Source organism: Podarcis raffonei, chromosome 17, assembly GCF_027172205.1.
Source record: "Podarcis raffonei isolate rPodRaf1 chromosome 17, rPodRaf1.pri, whole genome shotgun sequence".
Taxonomy (NCBI): domain Eukaryota; kingdom Metazoa; phylum Chordata; class Lepidosauria; order Squamata; family Lacertidae; genus Podarcis; species Podarcis raffonei.
The window spans coordinates 36004408-36020854 of NC_070618.1; the positions used below are offsets into that span (position 1 = coordinate 36004408).

General features: G+C 47.4%; 1 protein-coding gene across 2 annotated transcripts in view; it reads right to left on the bottom strand.

Annotated features, from left to right (window-relative positions):
• SLC38A5 (solute carrier family 38 member 5) overlaps nt 1-16447 on the bottom strand; it is a 68373-nt gene that overhangs the window by 22782 nt on the left and 29144 nt on the right. For both annotated transcript variants that reach the window (XM_053371214.1, XM_053371213.1), the window contains exons 2-3: nt 5660-5868; nt 2093-2177 (exon numbers count right to left, since the gene is read on the bottom strand). In XM_053371214.1, coding sequence (XP_053227189.1) covers nt 2093-2177; nt 5660-5751 — 177 coding nt within the window. In that variant the 5' untranslated portion in view covers nt 5752-5868. The remainder of the gene's footprint in view (nt 1-2092; nt 2178-5659; nt 5869-16447) is intronic.

Genomic DNA, 16447 nt, shown 5'->3' on the forward strand with positions numbered 1-16447 from the left:
TGCCTCTTTTCTTAAAGATATTATAATTATAATAATACTCTAAAGAGACTTTTTAAAAGGGGACAAAATGGCACAGACATCACCGGGGCCTGCCCACCCATGAGGCAAGCTGAGGGGACTGCCTCAGGCAGCAGCATCCATAGGAGCAGCATTTCCGACCTCCAAGAAAGGCATGGTGGCATCAATGGCTGAAGTAAACATGTTGGAGAGCGGATCCGCTGCCTCCTTGGCAGCCCTCCCCCCAATGTGGGCTCTTGGCAAATAGGAGGCACCGATGGTCTCCTCCCATTCCTAGGGAGGAATGGGGGGGCTGCCCTCTGGAGTCTCCTGGGTTCTGTACCCACCCAGTGTGATTCAGAGCAGTGTGATTCAGAGCCCTTGCCACACACACCACTGCCTTTGATTCCCACTTCAACCACCAGGGAAGGTTGGTTTGACCCCCCCCCTTTTGTGTCCAATGTAAATCTTCACTCCCCCTTTGCTCCCAGGTTGGGGGTGCACCATTTTGTGGCCTCAGGTGTCAAACCGTCTTGGGCCGGCCCTGCGCATTACAGCAGGGACCAGTGTGCTGCCATTTACACCACAGATGAAATTCAACAGGAGCCCCCCAACACTGCTGCCTGCCCCCACCTACTATGCCTACAATAGATGCACTGTGCTACTGGAGGGGGGGGCACAGAGGCAGAATGCCATTTCCCCATGTGCAAAATAAAGTAGACTCTGCATGGGAAATTGCACAATCCTGCTCCAGATGCACAAGCTGCATGGTATTTGTCTGCTGCTTGAAAGTTTATTTTTTGGGGTGGAAAAAAAATTATGATATTGAGATGTACAGGACTTGATGAACTGTTTGAGGGAAAAGCTCTGTTCCGATAAGCGAGACTGGATGCCAAGCTAAGACCAAGCAGCCCCTATGGAAGGAAAAGCTTTGGCCAAAGAAGATCAAGAAGAAGATTGGCAAAATAAATTACTGAACTATGCAGGGCTATTTATTACAAAAAATGGCAATTGTTCAATGCATATTTTTTAAGCTTTGTGTACAGATTTTTACATTAGTATAACTTTTAAAAGTCACTTGTAATAAGATGAAGAAGGTTTTAAAATTGGATTGTTAAGTATATAAGCTTCTATGGACGTGCATAAACAAGTACCGTACATTATAATGGAACCAAGAGGGGGAGTGGAGGGAAGTCGACTAAAGATTTATGGTTTAATTTGGTTATGAATTTTTTCTTTTCTGTTTTTTTGTTTTGCTACTTTTGGAAAACCAATAAATTGTTATAAAAAAATAAAAATAAATTATTTTTGAATAGGTTCCTGTTGGTCGTGAGCCTGGAGCCTGGAATCCAATGTAATGGATATAAATATGCTTATGTGCCCACAGTAAGCATCATTAATAGGAAATGGGCCACACAGAATCAGCAGAAATTAAAAAGGAAGCAAGAGAATGAAGGGAGAAACTGTGGACAATGATAAAGACGGAATCTCAAAGGAGGAACTGGCTGCCTTGTCTGGGTGCAGCTCTTCCTACTGGGATGTGCCACTGGAGACTGACTGGAGGGGTGCAATCACAATGCTTGAATGCTTCCCTAATATAATAAAATCCTTCCACATATAACGCTAGCATGTTGGGGAGAACAGCTCTTGTGGCTAGCCTCCTCTAGGCCATGCTGGTTTTCTGTTGGCATGAACTGGTTCAAATGGGAGATCCTTCAATGCAGCCTCCCCACCTGCCGTCTGAACGGAATGGCACCATCCAGGAAAAGCGATGGCATGCGATTCTCCTGGTGGCTGCTTCAGCTCTGAAGTGGCCAAAAGGTGCATCTGGCAGAAATGAGGGCAGGAGGAAAGATGAGGAAAGCAAAGGTTGCAACATCGGTTGGCCATGCACAGAGCCCCTTGCCAACCCCATAAATTCTGAGTACGGAGGATCGTCCTATATATGGTTAGGGAGAGGGCATGTGGACTGTTAGACACTGGAGTTCAAAGAAAGCAGATATCCTGTACATTGGGACCTCTTAAGAATGGATGTCAATAGTCTCAGTTTCTACCCAGGGTGAGATGAGAATATCTGGGCTCTACGGCCACCTACGTCAGTGAATTGGTTCAGTTTCTTGCTGGCAATATGGGGCAGGAACTCCTCTTCCTCAGTCAAAGCACGCTCTTCTTCCTCATAGCTGGAAGGGAAAGAAACACAGAATCAGGGCAATGGACGCAGCCCCAGAATTGGGCATCAGCAAGAACCCCAGGTGCTAAGCCTGCAAAATGGCTCTGTCCAAAACAAATGCACTCACATTTTGTGTGTATGCGCCCCACCCCCGGGTGCTCTGTTCTGACAGCTCAGCAAGCCAGTCAATTCCCCCCATCAAATACTGTCACCAGTTGATTTCCTGATGTTTGGCTGCAGTGAAGGAGAATCTAACATCCCAGCGAGGAAGGGTCATAGCTCAGAAGGGCCCGGGTTCAATCCCAGGCACCGCCAGGTAGGGCTGAGAAAGAGACCCCTTCCTCAACCTCTGCCAGTCAGTGTAGACCATACTGGGCTATATCAGGCAATCTCACTCGCTGGATCATCACCTTGCTGTGGTGAGTGGGCTTGCATGTTCCTAAAACCCTTGTGAGCGAAGCCATCGGGAGTCTCGTACTCCCAGCAGGGTCACCCAAGGCGGTAAGGTCAAAAGGAAGGAGCTAGACAAAGAATGATCCAAGAAGTCCTCAATGGCAGAACAGGCGGATGATAACAAGCGGTATGTTACAATGGCTGTGAAGGCGGTTGAAGGCTGCAGCAGATAAGAATCTACCGGTCATCGTGATACTCATGCCATCGGAATAGAGCATGGGTAGGCAAACTAAGGCCCAGGGGCTGGATCCGGCCCAATCACCTTCTCAATCTGGCCTGCGGACGGTCCAGGAATCAGCGCGTTTTTACATGAGTAGAATGTTGTCTTTTTTATTTCAAATGCATCTCTGGGTTATTTGTGGAGCCTGCTTGGTGTTTCTACATGAACAGAATGTGTGCTTTTATTTAAAATGCAACTCTGGGTTATTTGTGGGGCATAGGAATTTGTTCATTCCGCCCCCCCAAAAAAATATAGTCCGTCCCCCCACAATGTCTGAGGGACAGTGGACCGGCCCCCTGCTGAAAAAGTTTGCTGACCGTTGGAATAGAGCCTTACTGCAAAGACTTTGTATTGGTCAGCATGCACTGATCTACACACATAAAACAAATTCACACACAGGTGTCTTCCTAAAACCCATTTTATGGAAGACAATCTTACTCAGCTACGAGTGGTTACCAAAGAAGAAGATATGAGGCAATGGTCTGGCTCAGAGTAAGATTGCTTCCTGTGTTCCTATTCTGCTTGAAGAACCAATCTGCTGCCTACGGAGCACACCTTGCCTTTAAAAACTGGCCTTTGTTTCTTAATAGTCTCCGTTTCTTTGCTTCGTTTTGTTTCTTTTCTTTAATTGTGTAACTGCAGACCAGCCCTGGTGCTCCAGGATAAAAGCTGAAGAGAAAAATTGTTGAGTGAATCATCCACGTTCACACAAACCTCACCTGGCGTAATTAAAATGTGTCCGTTTTTCTTTTATGTGATTAATTACTACAAAAGCTATTTTCATTCTTTCACAACAACAGTTAATTAACTGCACAGTGTCAACTCAGAAGCAAGAACCAACAATTTCAGTGGTGCTTACTCTCAGGTTAAGCAAAGGATGGCAGCTTAATTTATTGCTGTCATCAGCCTAATTATCAAACCTGTTAATGATTAGGCTATCTTGCTTGTTATTGTTGCTCCAGCAGTGAAGGCTTTAAAAATGTGTGACCATCATTTGACAGCCTTGACACACCTGCAGAATTTTGACACATCAGTATGGAGGCTCTGAAAGAACGCATTAAAGGTAAAGGTAAAGGTACCCCTGCCCGTTCGGGCCAGTCTTGCCAGACTCTAGGGTTGTGCGCTCATCTCACTCTATAGGCCGGGAGCCAGCGCTGTCCGCAGACACTTTCGGGTCACGTGGCCAGCGTGACAAAGCTGCATCTGGCGAGCCAGCGCAGCACACGGAACGCCGTTTACCTTCCCGCTAGTAAGCGGTCCCTATTTATCTACTTGCACCCGGGGGTGCTTTCGAACTGCTAGGTTGGCAGGTGCTGGGACCGAACGACGGGAGCGCACCCCGCCGCAGGGATTCGAACCGCCGACCATGCGATCGGCAAGTCCTAGGCGCTGAGGTTTTACCCACAGCGCCACCCGCGTCCCTTAAAGAACGCATTAGTGACTAATAAATTATTTGCACAGCCCAAGTTTACATGAAGGGCAAATAATAGCTGGGATCTGAAGCTGCTCATGAAAGAGGGGGAAATCTGTCACTTCCCAATCGGCAGTGCCCCCCTCTTGGTGTTTTGTTGCTTAAATTAAAGGATAAGATGTGTTTCCACCCTCATTCCATGCAGAGAAGTCCAGGAGTTATATCTTACTTCAGAGGTGGTGATGGGACAGCATTTTCCACCACACCAGAGGGCTAGCTGAGCTCAGGGGACACAGGCCTTAAGGGACTCTCCAGAATCTGCTGCCTGAGGCAGACCCCTTCACTCGGTCTAGTGTAGGGCTGGCCTTGCCCCCTGCCCCATCACCCACACAAAGGGCACTCCAACCCCCAGAACCACTTTTTTCAGGAAGCAGGAGGAACAAAAGCCCCATTCTGTGCAACACTGTTCCATCCACAGAGGGAAGCCAAGAGCCAAGTCTTGGAAACTGCCACAATCCACACAAAATCAGGATATGATCCCAGTGCATTGATGGGACTTCAAACCTAATGCTTCCCATTATCCAACCTAAGAGTGTAAGAACAGCAATCACATGAAAGGTATGGACAATCCAGTCCCCTACCAGTGCTCTCCAGGTATTTTGGACAGTATTGGGTGGGGCTGCTGGGACTTGTAGTCCAAAACATCTGGAGGGCACCAGATTAGGGATGGCTGTGGTGCTCTTTCTCCAACCAGCCAGATGCTTTTGGAAAGCTTAAGCAGGACAAGAAAGCAACCGCCCTCCCTTATCATTCATCCCCAACATCTTGTCTTGAGACGCATAACACCTCTCGATACAGCTGCTCTCCCTACCCACTCAAATCCCCCCCTCTGATTTACTCTGATGTATTACAGTACAGAGGACTGCATCCAGCACTGCTGTCCTGCTCACCCAACACATTTCTTCTTGTGCAACAGGTTTTCCCCCTCCACTCCTTGGCGCTGCAGCCAGAGTTCAAAATTTGCCCCGGACATCTCCACCACCTGGAGGTGCATGCCTGGGCATCCTTGGATCTGGACTGTTTTCATGCACAATACCCCATCCAGTAGAATTTCATCCGTTCTATTTTATCTGCACAATCGGAACGAACTTCAGGAACCAAAAAGTTGTCTTGAAAAATGTGACGTTCCAGCTGCCCGGCCCCAAAATGGCAAATAGACATTCTGTTTTGGCAATTGTAACCCTGGTTTAAGGAGGCATTTGGCTCCTAGCTTATATATCTGAGTTAGAAACACTGCCTGAAGCCCCTTCACAGGCACCCGCCCCCAAATCTGTTCTCCAAACAGTTGGAGGACCCTCTGGAGCCAATCTGAGGAGGGGAAGTGCATAACACCCCCCTCAAGACTCACCCATCTTCCAGGACAGCAGCCTTGTCACTATCAGGCAAGGTCCCATTGAGCTTTTCGGTGCTTGCATCCTCTCCCATATTCTGTAGCTCCATCCTGGTGATCCTCTGTCAGGTGTGTGTGTGTGTGTGAAACTATCTGGGGTAAATCGCCAAGTAGGGCAGCAGCAGTAGCACCACCAGCAGCAGAGCACACCTTGATCAGCAGCACACCTGGGGACATGGAGAAGTAAAGAATTCAGCAAGCAATGCACTGTAAGGTTTACAAAGGGCCGCAGGGGTTGGAAGAGGGTGGCTCCTGGAATCAAGATACCTAAATTCTCTTCTTCCCAGCTGCAAAGTAGGTGTGGAGGGAAGAGTTGTGAGGCGCTGCCAGGAAAGGCATTGCCACTGCCTTTTCATGGGGTTTACTGAATGCCAGAGAACAGGCAGTGATTCCAACCCCTTGCCTAGAGGGGAGTCTGTCCCGACAGGAGGTGGGTGAGGAGGAAGGATGTTACCCAGTTCCCTCCCTCCCTCCCCTTCAGGCGCAAGCTGGCAGGCTGCCCTGTCTGGCATTTCCACACATCCTCTTGCCACCCTGGGAAGGACAGCATTCCCCAGGCATAAACCCCACAGAAGCTCCCCTCTTCTAATACCACGCCAAGGGGAGGCAAGTACTGCACTCAGAAGACACTGTGCAAAAATAAATCACGCTCGCTTTTCATACTCCATTCTGTTTCCGAAAAGCTATGGCCTTTTTTTCAGCCGGAACTCATGGAAACCCTGTTCTGGCACCTCTCAGGTGGGCGCCATTGCTATTATAAGAGGACAAGGAAGGCATTCAGGGTGAGTTAAAGCACCTCTAAACTGACACGGGGACAAACAGAAGAAGACGCCTTCACCCCGGTATGGCTCCCCTTTATCACATACACAACCCAACAGGACAATGACAATAATCCACCAACAGCATACAAATTAATATGGCTAACCTGATCCAAAACACACACATACCTCACTCACACACGAAAACAAAGATCACCACAGCCAATCACAAGCAAACAATCACACCCTAGGCCAACCCCAACCTCTCTCACCACCAAAGGAACACAAGTGAACAACACAAGCAACGCTGACACCAAACTCTACATACATTAAACATAATAGAAACACCGCCACCCGACCCCACCCCCATCCATCTTCCCTCCCTCCACCCCCCCTTTCTTTTTTCTTTCTTTTTTCTTCTCCCCCTAATGCCTCAACAAATGAAACGGATTTGTAAAAATGTTACATGGAAGAAGAAGAAGAAAAAATACGAGGCACTACACTTCTGTAAAACAAGAAAATCCTTAATAAAAAATATTTTAAAAAAAACCAGCACGGGCTGTCACAAAATTTTTTGTTCTCATTTACTCTTATTATTTCAATGCATCAGATATTAAATGTGTAACAACATTCTAGCTGCCTGTGAAATACATACAATAAATCTGTATTCCACTGGCTTTAAGAGGATAGGTTTTATAGCTGCTGCTTTGTGCAAGGCCCTGGATGACACAAGGGGCAAAAAGGGATGGGATGGAAAAGAAGGGCAGAGATTTCCCTAATAGTGCAACGCCAGATGTGTGCCTGTGTTGTGAACAAGCCAGATGTCATGCCTGGGAAAAGCAAGGGGCCTTTTTTATGGCACGGAAAGTGATGAGTCCTAGGATTTGAGGGAGCCGCCGCCATCCTGCAGGCGCTTCCATCCTGAGTGCTGCTATTTTGGGGTGGGATTCGGTTCCATATTGGCAAATTCAGACGCCATGGTTAAAATTTATTGGGAGGTCTTGTGCAACAAACCCACACGCCCCACACACAAAAAAGAGATGGGCCTTTTTGTGATAAGGAAAGTAAGGGGGAAACTGCAGTGTGCTCATTAAATAGCTAATGCCCTTTAATCTTCTTTCATGAAGGGTGGCAAACAAATTTAGTTAACAACAACCATCAGGATGAACGCTGAATATTAACAGGTCATTTGGAAGCGCCCTCAGTCAGAAGTAATGCAGGAAACAAAACAAAGACCCCCGACCCCGGTAAGACCCATTTAGTTTCAGTGAAGTAATACAGTTTCCCATTTAAGGAGCCCCCACCCATTAAGTCCAGACTCTAAAGTTACAATACTGCACCACTGAGTCTCATGTCCAGCTTTGGGGGAAAAGTTAACCCACAGCACAACGTGGACCGTCATGTCTACTCAGAAGTCTTAGTGAATTTGGTGTGGTCAGGACTTCAGCCACAATCTGTTAGGGCAAAAAAAGAGGAAAAGGGAACTAGGAATCCTGTCCAGGGATGGCAGCATTAGTTAGCTGGGAGAAGGGAGCTGCCTGGATCTCTTTAAGCCTGGATCTCCTTGGCCTCTTCTGATTTATGGCGTTGCTTGCTTCTCTGATACGCTTCGGACCCAAGTGCAAAAAAGGCCTGGACTTGGCAGCGTCAGCGGCAAGGAGTGGCATGCTGTTTCACTCCTGGAATGAGATCTGCAGGCCCTGTCCAGGCTAGCAAACTTTCTAGACTCGGTATGACCTCATTCCTGGGGAGCTCAAAACATTTAACTCTGGTGGTGGGGATTGTGAACTGACATGGGGTAAGAGAGGACAGGCTGCGTATGTACATCAGATTTTGCTGAAGGGCCCTGCCAGACTAGGGTTTTTGTTTGTTTGTTTGTTTGTTTGTTTTGATCTGCAACAGGCATTGATGCAGCAATAGTGCATAAATGGTGAATTTATCCTGGGCTGTCCACACACCATTCTGCTTATTTATTTCCCAACCTTCATCCCCAAAGCAGCCTAGGACTTCTGTGATGCTCGAAGCAATGATTCTTCAACATCAACTTCGTTGGACTGGTCATGTTGTGCGGATGCCTGATGATCGTCTTCCAAAGCAACTACGGTACAGTGGTACCTCGGGTTACATACGCTTCAGGTTACAGACTCCGCTAACCCAGAAATATTACCTCGGGTTAAAAACTTTGCTTCAGGATGAGAACAGAAATCGTGCTCTGGCGGCGCGGCGGCAGCAGGAGGCCCCATTAGCTAAAGTGATGCTTCAGGTTAAGAACGGACCTCCGGAACAAATTAAGTACTTAACCCAAGGTACCACTGTACTCTATTCCGAACTTAAAAATGGAAAGCATAATGCTGGTGGTCAACAAGAGAGGTTTAAAGACTGTCTCAAGGCAAATCTAAAAAAATGTAGTATAAACACTGACAACTGTAGTGCAGTTCCCAAACAAACAAACAAACACACACTGCACACAAGAATAAATGTATTAGGGAAAAGTGCATGCAAAAATGCATATGGTAGTGGAAATAACATACAAAAATGTGTTATATTAGGGGATACAGCTTTCCAATAAGTACATGTACGGTGGGCAAAACTGCACACAAAACCTTTTAAGGAAAATGTGAATTAATTAATGTGAAGGCTTAAAAAAATAAATCACCGACATACTGCGGAAACAGGGCCAAACTAAACTTAACAGTAGAAAAATGTGAAACTGAGGGAAGTAGAAAAGGACAGGTTCATCCATCCCCAGCTGCCGGCCTGAAGCTGTGTCTTTGACAGCCTTTCCCAGGAAACAACCATCACGGCCACACAATAACGGCTGCCATCCTAAACACTCTGCACCTGGGAGTAAGGCCCACTGGACTTGGCAGGACTTGCTTTTGAGTAGACACAGTGGAAAATGTTTTCCATTCGTTAATTCCTTTCAGCGGTTCTCAACCTGTGGGTCCTCAGATGTTGTTGGGCTACAACTCCCATCATCCCTGAGCTCTGGCCTTGCTAGCTAGGGGTGATGGGAGTTGTAGTCCAACAACATCTGGGGACCCACAGGTTGAGAAAGGCTGATTTAGATCAAGCCGCTATGAAAGGCACCATAGCAGGTGGGGGTGGGTTGGTCTTTACCCTGGTCAGCTGGCAAAGCCGTATCTGAGGCCCTCTGTAACTGAGGCCACTGTCTCAGGCAGCGCAAAAGGGCAGGCGAGGCCAGACTTGCTTCCCCCCATTTCCTCCAAACCAACCACACCCTACAGAATATTGCATTAATGCTGACAAGTCACACCACTCCCTCATATTGGCACCGGTTCCCCGATGCTGGTGGTACGGGGGCGAGACACAAAATGGATGCATGTTTTGGCAGAACAGATGGGGATCAAAGGCAGTGTCATCCCAAAGCGAAGCCGTTAGGGCCTTGGCGCCACCTCCCACCTTCGCAATTTCACCTTGAGGCCACCCTCACCCCGCTGGTGGGAATGTTGCCCTGGTGGGAATGTGGCACCCCAGGCTGGAAAAAGCTCCTTGCCCCTGCGAGAAAATACAATCACCTTTCTGCACAGCCAGAGTCTCCGGAACCAAGAAACGGAAGGGTTAACGCTGTTGCCCGCACCTGGGAAAGTGCTCTGGAGGCTGGGTGGGGCAGAAGCGGCAATGGAGATGTCTGGCTGCTGCCTTGATCTCCAACCGCATCCTTAGCTCAATGCTACGTTCCCACAGAAAGATGCAGAACACCTGGATTTTTACCCTGGCTCAGGTAAGGGAATGGGGCTCACTAGGATAGAGGAAGGTAGCCGGAAGCCAAGTTAGGTGCTGAGTACCCACAGGCCTTTAAATGCAGGGAAATTAGAAAGCCATAATTTCTAGAGTCCTGGGGGAGAAAATTGATTCAGTCCACATTAAAAGGTGAATCTTATCAAATCTGCACTTTCTGAAACCGTTCGAGGACCGGAACACAGCTATCTACGGAAACGACCTGAATTTTGCAATGCAGCTCTCTGGCCAAGTAATGCGCACAGAAATATATTGGTTTAAAACAGCTCATAAAAATAAATGTATTAGTGGAAATAACACACAAAAGGCATTGCATGAGGAGAAATTGCTTGTAAAAATGTGCTTATTAGTCAAACTGTGCACAAACATGTTTAGTAGGAAAAATCTGCACTCAAATACTGAAGGATTTAGAAATGTGGAGAACTGGATTTATGACTGGAAATAGTGTATGAGAAGCTGGGAGAACCCTAAGGCACAGATCCTTCCATCCCCAGTCCTGGGTTATTTCCCCTCCAAAAGGGGCTGCTGCCCCTTTTTCCTGGCATGTCAATTATTATTATTATTATTATTATTATTATTATTATTATTATTATTGTGGTACCTCGGGTTAAGAACTTAATTTGTTCCGGAGGTCCTTTCTTAACGTGAAACTGTTCCTAACCTGAAGCACCACTTTAGCTACTGGGGCCTCCCGCTGCTGCTGCGCCACTGGAGCACAATTTCTGTTCTCATCCTGAAGCAAAGTTCTTAACCCAAGGTACTATTTCTGGGTTAGCGGAGTCTGTAACCTGAAGCGTCAATAACCTGAAGTGTCTGTAACCCGAGGTACCACTGTATTATTATTATTACCATTAGCATGCTCTTCCATTTTGGCTGCTCTTCCAGAAACACACCTGGATGGGCGTTATCCTCCCCAGGGTGTGTAACCAGAAGCCACAGTCTGGGGAAAAGGTGAGCTGGCCTGCTGCTGAGCTTGGCCTGGGAAGCAGCACCCAGCCCACAGGAAGCCTGTTCCCAGGGCACTCCTCAAGTACGATGGCTGGGAAGAAGGTTAAATTGCTAGCTCCCCTCACTTCCCCAGCAGTTATGCAGTCATGGCCCTGCAATAGCACCTCCTTCCCCAAAGAGAGGGTGTCGCAGGATCACACAGGCCTGGGAACATTTGCAGTTGTCACATTCCCAATGCCATAACCCCACGGCATGGGATCCCCATGCAAAGTCCTGAAGGTCTGTGCTGGAACGCACGGCCACGTCACACTGCCGTGCCTGAATATTTGCTTTGCGTGTTTGCACAACCTTGCCGGGCAGGTCTACTAACTTCACGCCTCTCCAGTCCAAGCAACCTGCACAGGAGATGGCGATCAAAGCCAGGAAGGGGTGGGAAAGGAACATTTCCTGCGTTTGAGGCCCTTAGCCAGGCGCCACCGGTGTCCCCCGGAACCAGAAGTCACAAGGGCACAGCCAACAGGCTCAGTGACGTGGCCAAGTTGTCTTGGTTTTCTCCACCTCCTCCTCCCTTGCAATGATGCTGTGGACATTGCAGTTATACAAAGGCTTTAAAAAAAAGGTAAAAGACACCTGACAGTTAAGTCCAGTCGCAAATGACTCTGGGGTTGCAGCGCTCATCTCGTTTTACTGGCTGAGGGAGCCGACATTTGTCCACAGACAGTTTTTCCAGGTCATGCAGCCAGCATGACTAAGCCGCTTCTGGCAAAACCGGAGCAGTGCACAGAAACGCCGTTTAGCTTCCCGCCAGAGCAGTACCTATTTATCTACTTGCACTTTTTGGCGTGCTTTCAAAATGCTAGGTTGGCAGGAGCAGGGACCGAGCAATGGGAGCTCACCCCGTCGCGGGGATTCGAACCGCCGACCTTCCAATTGGCAAGCCCTAGGCTCTGTGGTTTAGACCACAGCACCACCCCCGTCCCTACAAAGGCTTAGCACCTCACTAAACTCAAAAGTGCCTCACCTTTGCTCACCTGGGGTTTTGCTGTCACAACTGCTTCTCTACCTGTCCCAGGTCTCTCCCTATGCTCCTTCCTTTGCAAAGAAACAGTGGATACCAAAACCCTGAAACTTTATTAATACGGTACTCAGCACTTAAGTGTCTTGTCTTAGTTCAGTAGGGGGTCTCTGCTGTCACCATTTCTAGTGTGGCTTCACGTCACAGCATGGAATAAAATGAAGAAATATAAAGTAGACTAAGGCCTGGGAGACCAGGGTTAAAATCACTACTCAGCCATGAAGCTCACCGCGTGACTGTGGGCCTGTTACTATCCCTCAACCCAGGGCTCATGAATGCCGCCTTGAGTTCCTTGGAGGCAAAAGGGCAGGAGTGGAAGCATCATCCTGAAAAAATAAATACACTGGTACTTAATTCGTTCTTGAGGTCCGTTCTTAACCTGAAACTGTTCTTAACCTGAAGTACCACTTTAGCTAATGGGGCCTCCCACTGCCGCCGCTGCGCGATTTCTGTTCTCATCCTGAAGCAAAGTTCTTAACCTGAGGTACTATTTCTGGGTTAGCGGAATTTGTAAGCTGAAGCGTCTGTAACCTGAAGCGTATGTAACCCGAGGTACCACTGTAATAGCAAAATAAAAAAGTCTCTCTCCAGTATGCCTGTCCCATATTTTGAATTAGGGAAAAGGGGCAGATTTTTAAAAAAAACCTACCTAAAAATGAAAGGGGAAAAAAGAATCTTGAACACAACCAGGATATTTAGGCATACCAAGACTGGACTTTTGCATGAGGGTCCTGGTCAAATCCAGTGTGGGCTGTCTGCTGAGACAAGCTTGCCTGGGTGGGGCTGTGGAGGCAGTGTGCAATCCATGCTCCCAGAGTACATATAGTCTACACACACCGAGTTTTGCGTGCGTGCGTGCGTGCACACACACACACACAATCCTACACCTCAGCTGATTTGTGCAGTTCAGCTCAGGAGGGGAGGTTATTCCCCCCCCCAACTCAATAAATGATTGATTTGATAACTGGAATAGGGGGGATCTGCACCCCCTTCAAGGCACCCCACCCCATCATGTATCTACTTTTAAAGAAATGGTTTTTATCACCGCTGCCAAAATCGGCAGTGAGGTGGGGAGTGAGAAAAAGTCTGCCAACTGTGGGGTTAGCCACCTCGAGGCAAGATGTAGTTTGTTGCTGCTGATAGCATTGCAAGACACCGCTGCACTCCTATAAACTATCTCCTACGTGTTTTGAATTGTCTCCTTCCCCACCAAAAAGCAAACATGAGAACTAGAAACTTGCATTGTTTTAAAGTGGAAGACAACACTCAAAATCCAGCTCCCTGTTTCAAAAGCCAGATTTGAATTGACATGCTGCATTCTTGTGAATTGCGAAGCCATTCTGCATCCAGGCATAGTACTGTATAGGTGAACTGTCAGGTGTGCTGGATGTGAGTCCACAGCATCAGGAGGAGAAACAGAGCAGCTGTGCAGAAATGCATCCCGATTCCCAGGAACAGAGACTGAATTGCGTTGAACGTGCAGTCAATGGAAGAATCAAGGCACTTAAGCTTTTGGCATATAGATGGAAAAATAACACACTTCATTTTTTAAGCATGTTAGGTAAAGGTACCCCTGCCCGACAGGGCCAGTCGTGACCGACTCTAGGGTTGTGCGCTCATCTCGCTCAAGAGGCCGGGAGCCGGCGCTGTCCGAAGACACTTCCGGGTCACGTGGCCAGCGTGACGAAGCTGCATCTGGCGAGCCAGCACCAGCGCCGCACACGGAAACACCGTCTACCTTCCCACTATAAAGCGGTCCCTATTTATCTACTTGCACTTAGGGGTGCTTTCGAACTGCCAGGTTGGCAGGAGCTGGGACCAAACGACAGGAGCTCACCCCACCGTGGGGATTCGAACCGCCGACCTTACGATCAGAAAGTCCTAGGCACTGAGGTTTTACCCACAGCGGCACCCGCGTCCCTTTTAAGCATGTTACAGAACACTTAATTGATGCCTGGTTTATCTAAGGTAAACAAAACCAGAAAAGTCCTACTCTTTCCAATGCCAAAAATAGGGTAATTTGGTGTGTGTGCTGCACAAAAACTAATGCACAAAAACAAAAAAGGTGAGCCCTGTGTTTAAGCTACTCAACCTGACCCCCCCCCTTTCACTACGAGGAATGGTCCAGGCCTTTCAAAACAGGACAGGAAAGTGCTTCCTAATATCTTTCCATTTGGAGTCACTAACCAACATTTGCATTTTGCTAGAGACTACATACGGTAGGTTCTTTTGGGGTGACATTTAGAGAAGCATTTAAATCACTTGCAGCTTAATGAGGAAAAGTTATTGACAGTCTTTGTCAGAAGGCGCCGAGGGACCACCTTTGAAATAAAAAAGTATTGCTCAACTCACACCAGAAGCTAAAGGGGGGAAAAAGAAAAAAGGAACACACAGCTTAAGTTATGCAATCTTATGAACACTTGCTTCCTAGTAAGCCCCACTGTGTTTGAGGGGGCTTACTTCCAGGAAAAGCGTGCACAGATTTGCAGTCTTAAAACTTTCATTTAGTAGGTTAATCTACCTAGGAATGTGTGCAGCCCAACTCCAAAACTGTGCCATATTGAAATCAACAACACAAACCAAAAACCCCGGCTAGAGAGGCAGGTGAGCATCAGCTGCTCCTTTGCTGGAGCAAGGTGCCCTCCCATCCCCCGTCCAATAGCATGAAGTGATTTTCATTTAAATTGCTGCTAAAAAGGAAGGAATTATGGTGAATTTGAATTATGGTGCTGGAGGAGACTCTTGAGAGTCCCATGGACTGCAAGAAGATCAAGCCTCTCCATTCTGAAGGAAATCAGCCCTGAGTGCTCACTGGAAGGACAGATCCTGAAGCTGAGGCTCCAATACTTTGGCCACCTCATGAGAAGAGAAGACTCCCTGGAAAAGACCCTGATGTTGGGAAAGATGGAGGGCAAAAGGAGAAGGGGACGACAGAGGACGAGATGGTTGGACAGTGTTCTTGAAGCTACCAGCATGAGTCTGAACAAACTGTGGGAGGCAGTGGAGGACAGGAGTGTCTGGCGTGCTCTGGTCCATGGGGTCACAAAGAGTCGGACACGACTAAACGACTAAACAACAACAACAACAACAAAAAGGAAGGAAGGAAGCTCTGTTTCAAGAGCAGTTTCAATTAAAGTTCTGGCAGGTGGCTGGGACAACCCACCTGTCAATCACCTGACATCATGATGGCATCAGTTACCTTAATTGATATGAGGCTGTCCTGTCCTCCCTTATCAAAGTTGGCCCAGATAACGATCCAGCCCCTGGGCCAAAAAGTTCCCTCACCCCTGGAGTAACAAAACAAAACAGATTCCCAGAAACCTGCAGTCTGCCTGCCAGCAGATACAATGACCGTCACTAGAATTAAGTTGTTCGCTCCTCAGATATGGTTGTTTTACTGGGTTTGCGTACTGTTATTTGATTGTATTCAATGCTTTTTTAAAAAAAAATTTAAAAATCCCAGTACTCACCATGAAGTTGATACTGTAAGTGCCAGACTTTTAACATTGGGGGTGCCGGTACAGTGGTACCTCGGGTTAAGAACTTAATTTGTTCTGGAGGTCTGTTCTTAACCTGAAACTGTTCTTAACCTGAAGCACCACTTTAGCTAATGGGGCCTCCCACTGCCGCTGCGCAATTTCTGTTCTCATCCTGAAGCAAAGTTCTTAACCCGAGGTAATATTTCTGGGTTAGAGGAGTCTGTAACCTGAAGCGTATGTAACCTGAAGCGTATGTAAACTGAGGTACCATTGTACTGCGAACCCTTGAGTACCCCCAGGAAAAAACCTGATGGTCTTGTATTGTTTTGAAACTGTATTAACTGTTGGTTACCTCGGTAACTTAGACCAGCCTGCCCCCAACCTGCTGCCCTTGAAGGGCTGATGGGCAGTGCAGTCAAAACACCTAGAGGCAACTAATGAATATAATGAGCGAACAGGCAAGCAAAAAAAAATTTTGATTTTTTTTTTTTTAAATGCAGGTTTGCACAACACAGTTCTGCATCCGGAACATGGATTTCCTTGGTGTGGAACTTAGGGTATGTTATTAGCATTATTATTGGTTAAAGTTGTATACAGCCCTTAATCCAAAGATCACAAGGGGGTTCACAACACAAAAATACAAAAGTACATAATAGTAACTAGAACAAGAGCAAAAACAAACCCCCAACCACCACCCCCAACACATTTAAAAGGCCATAGAATG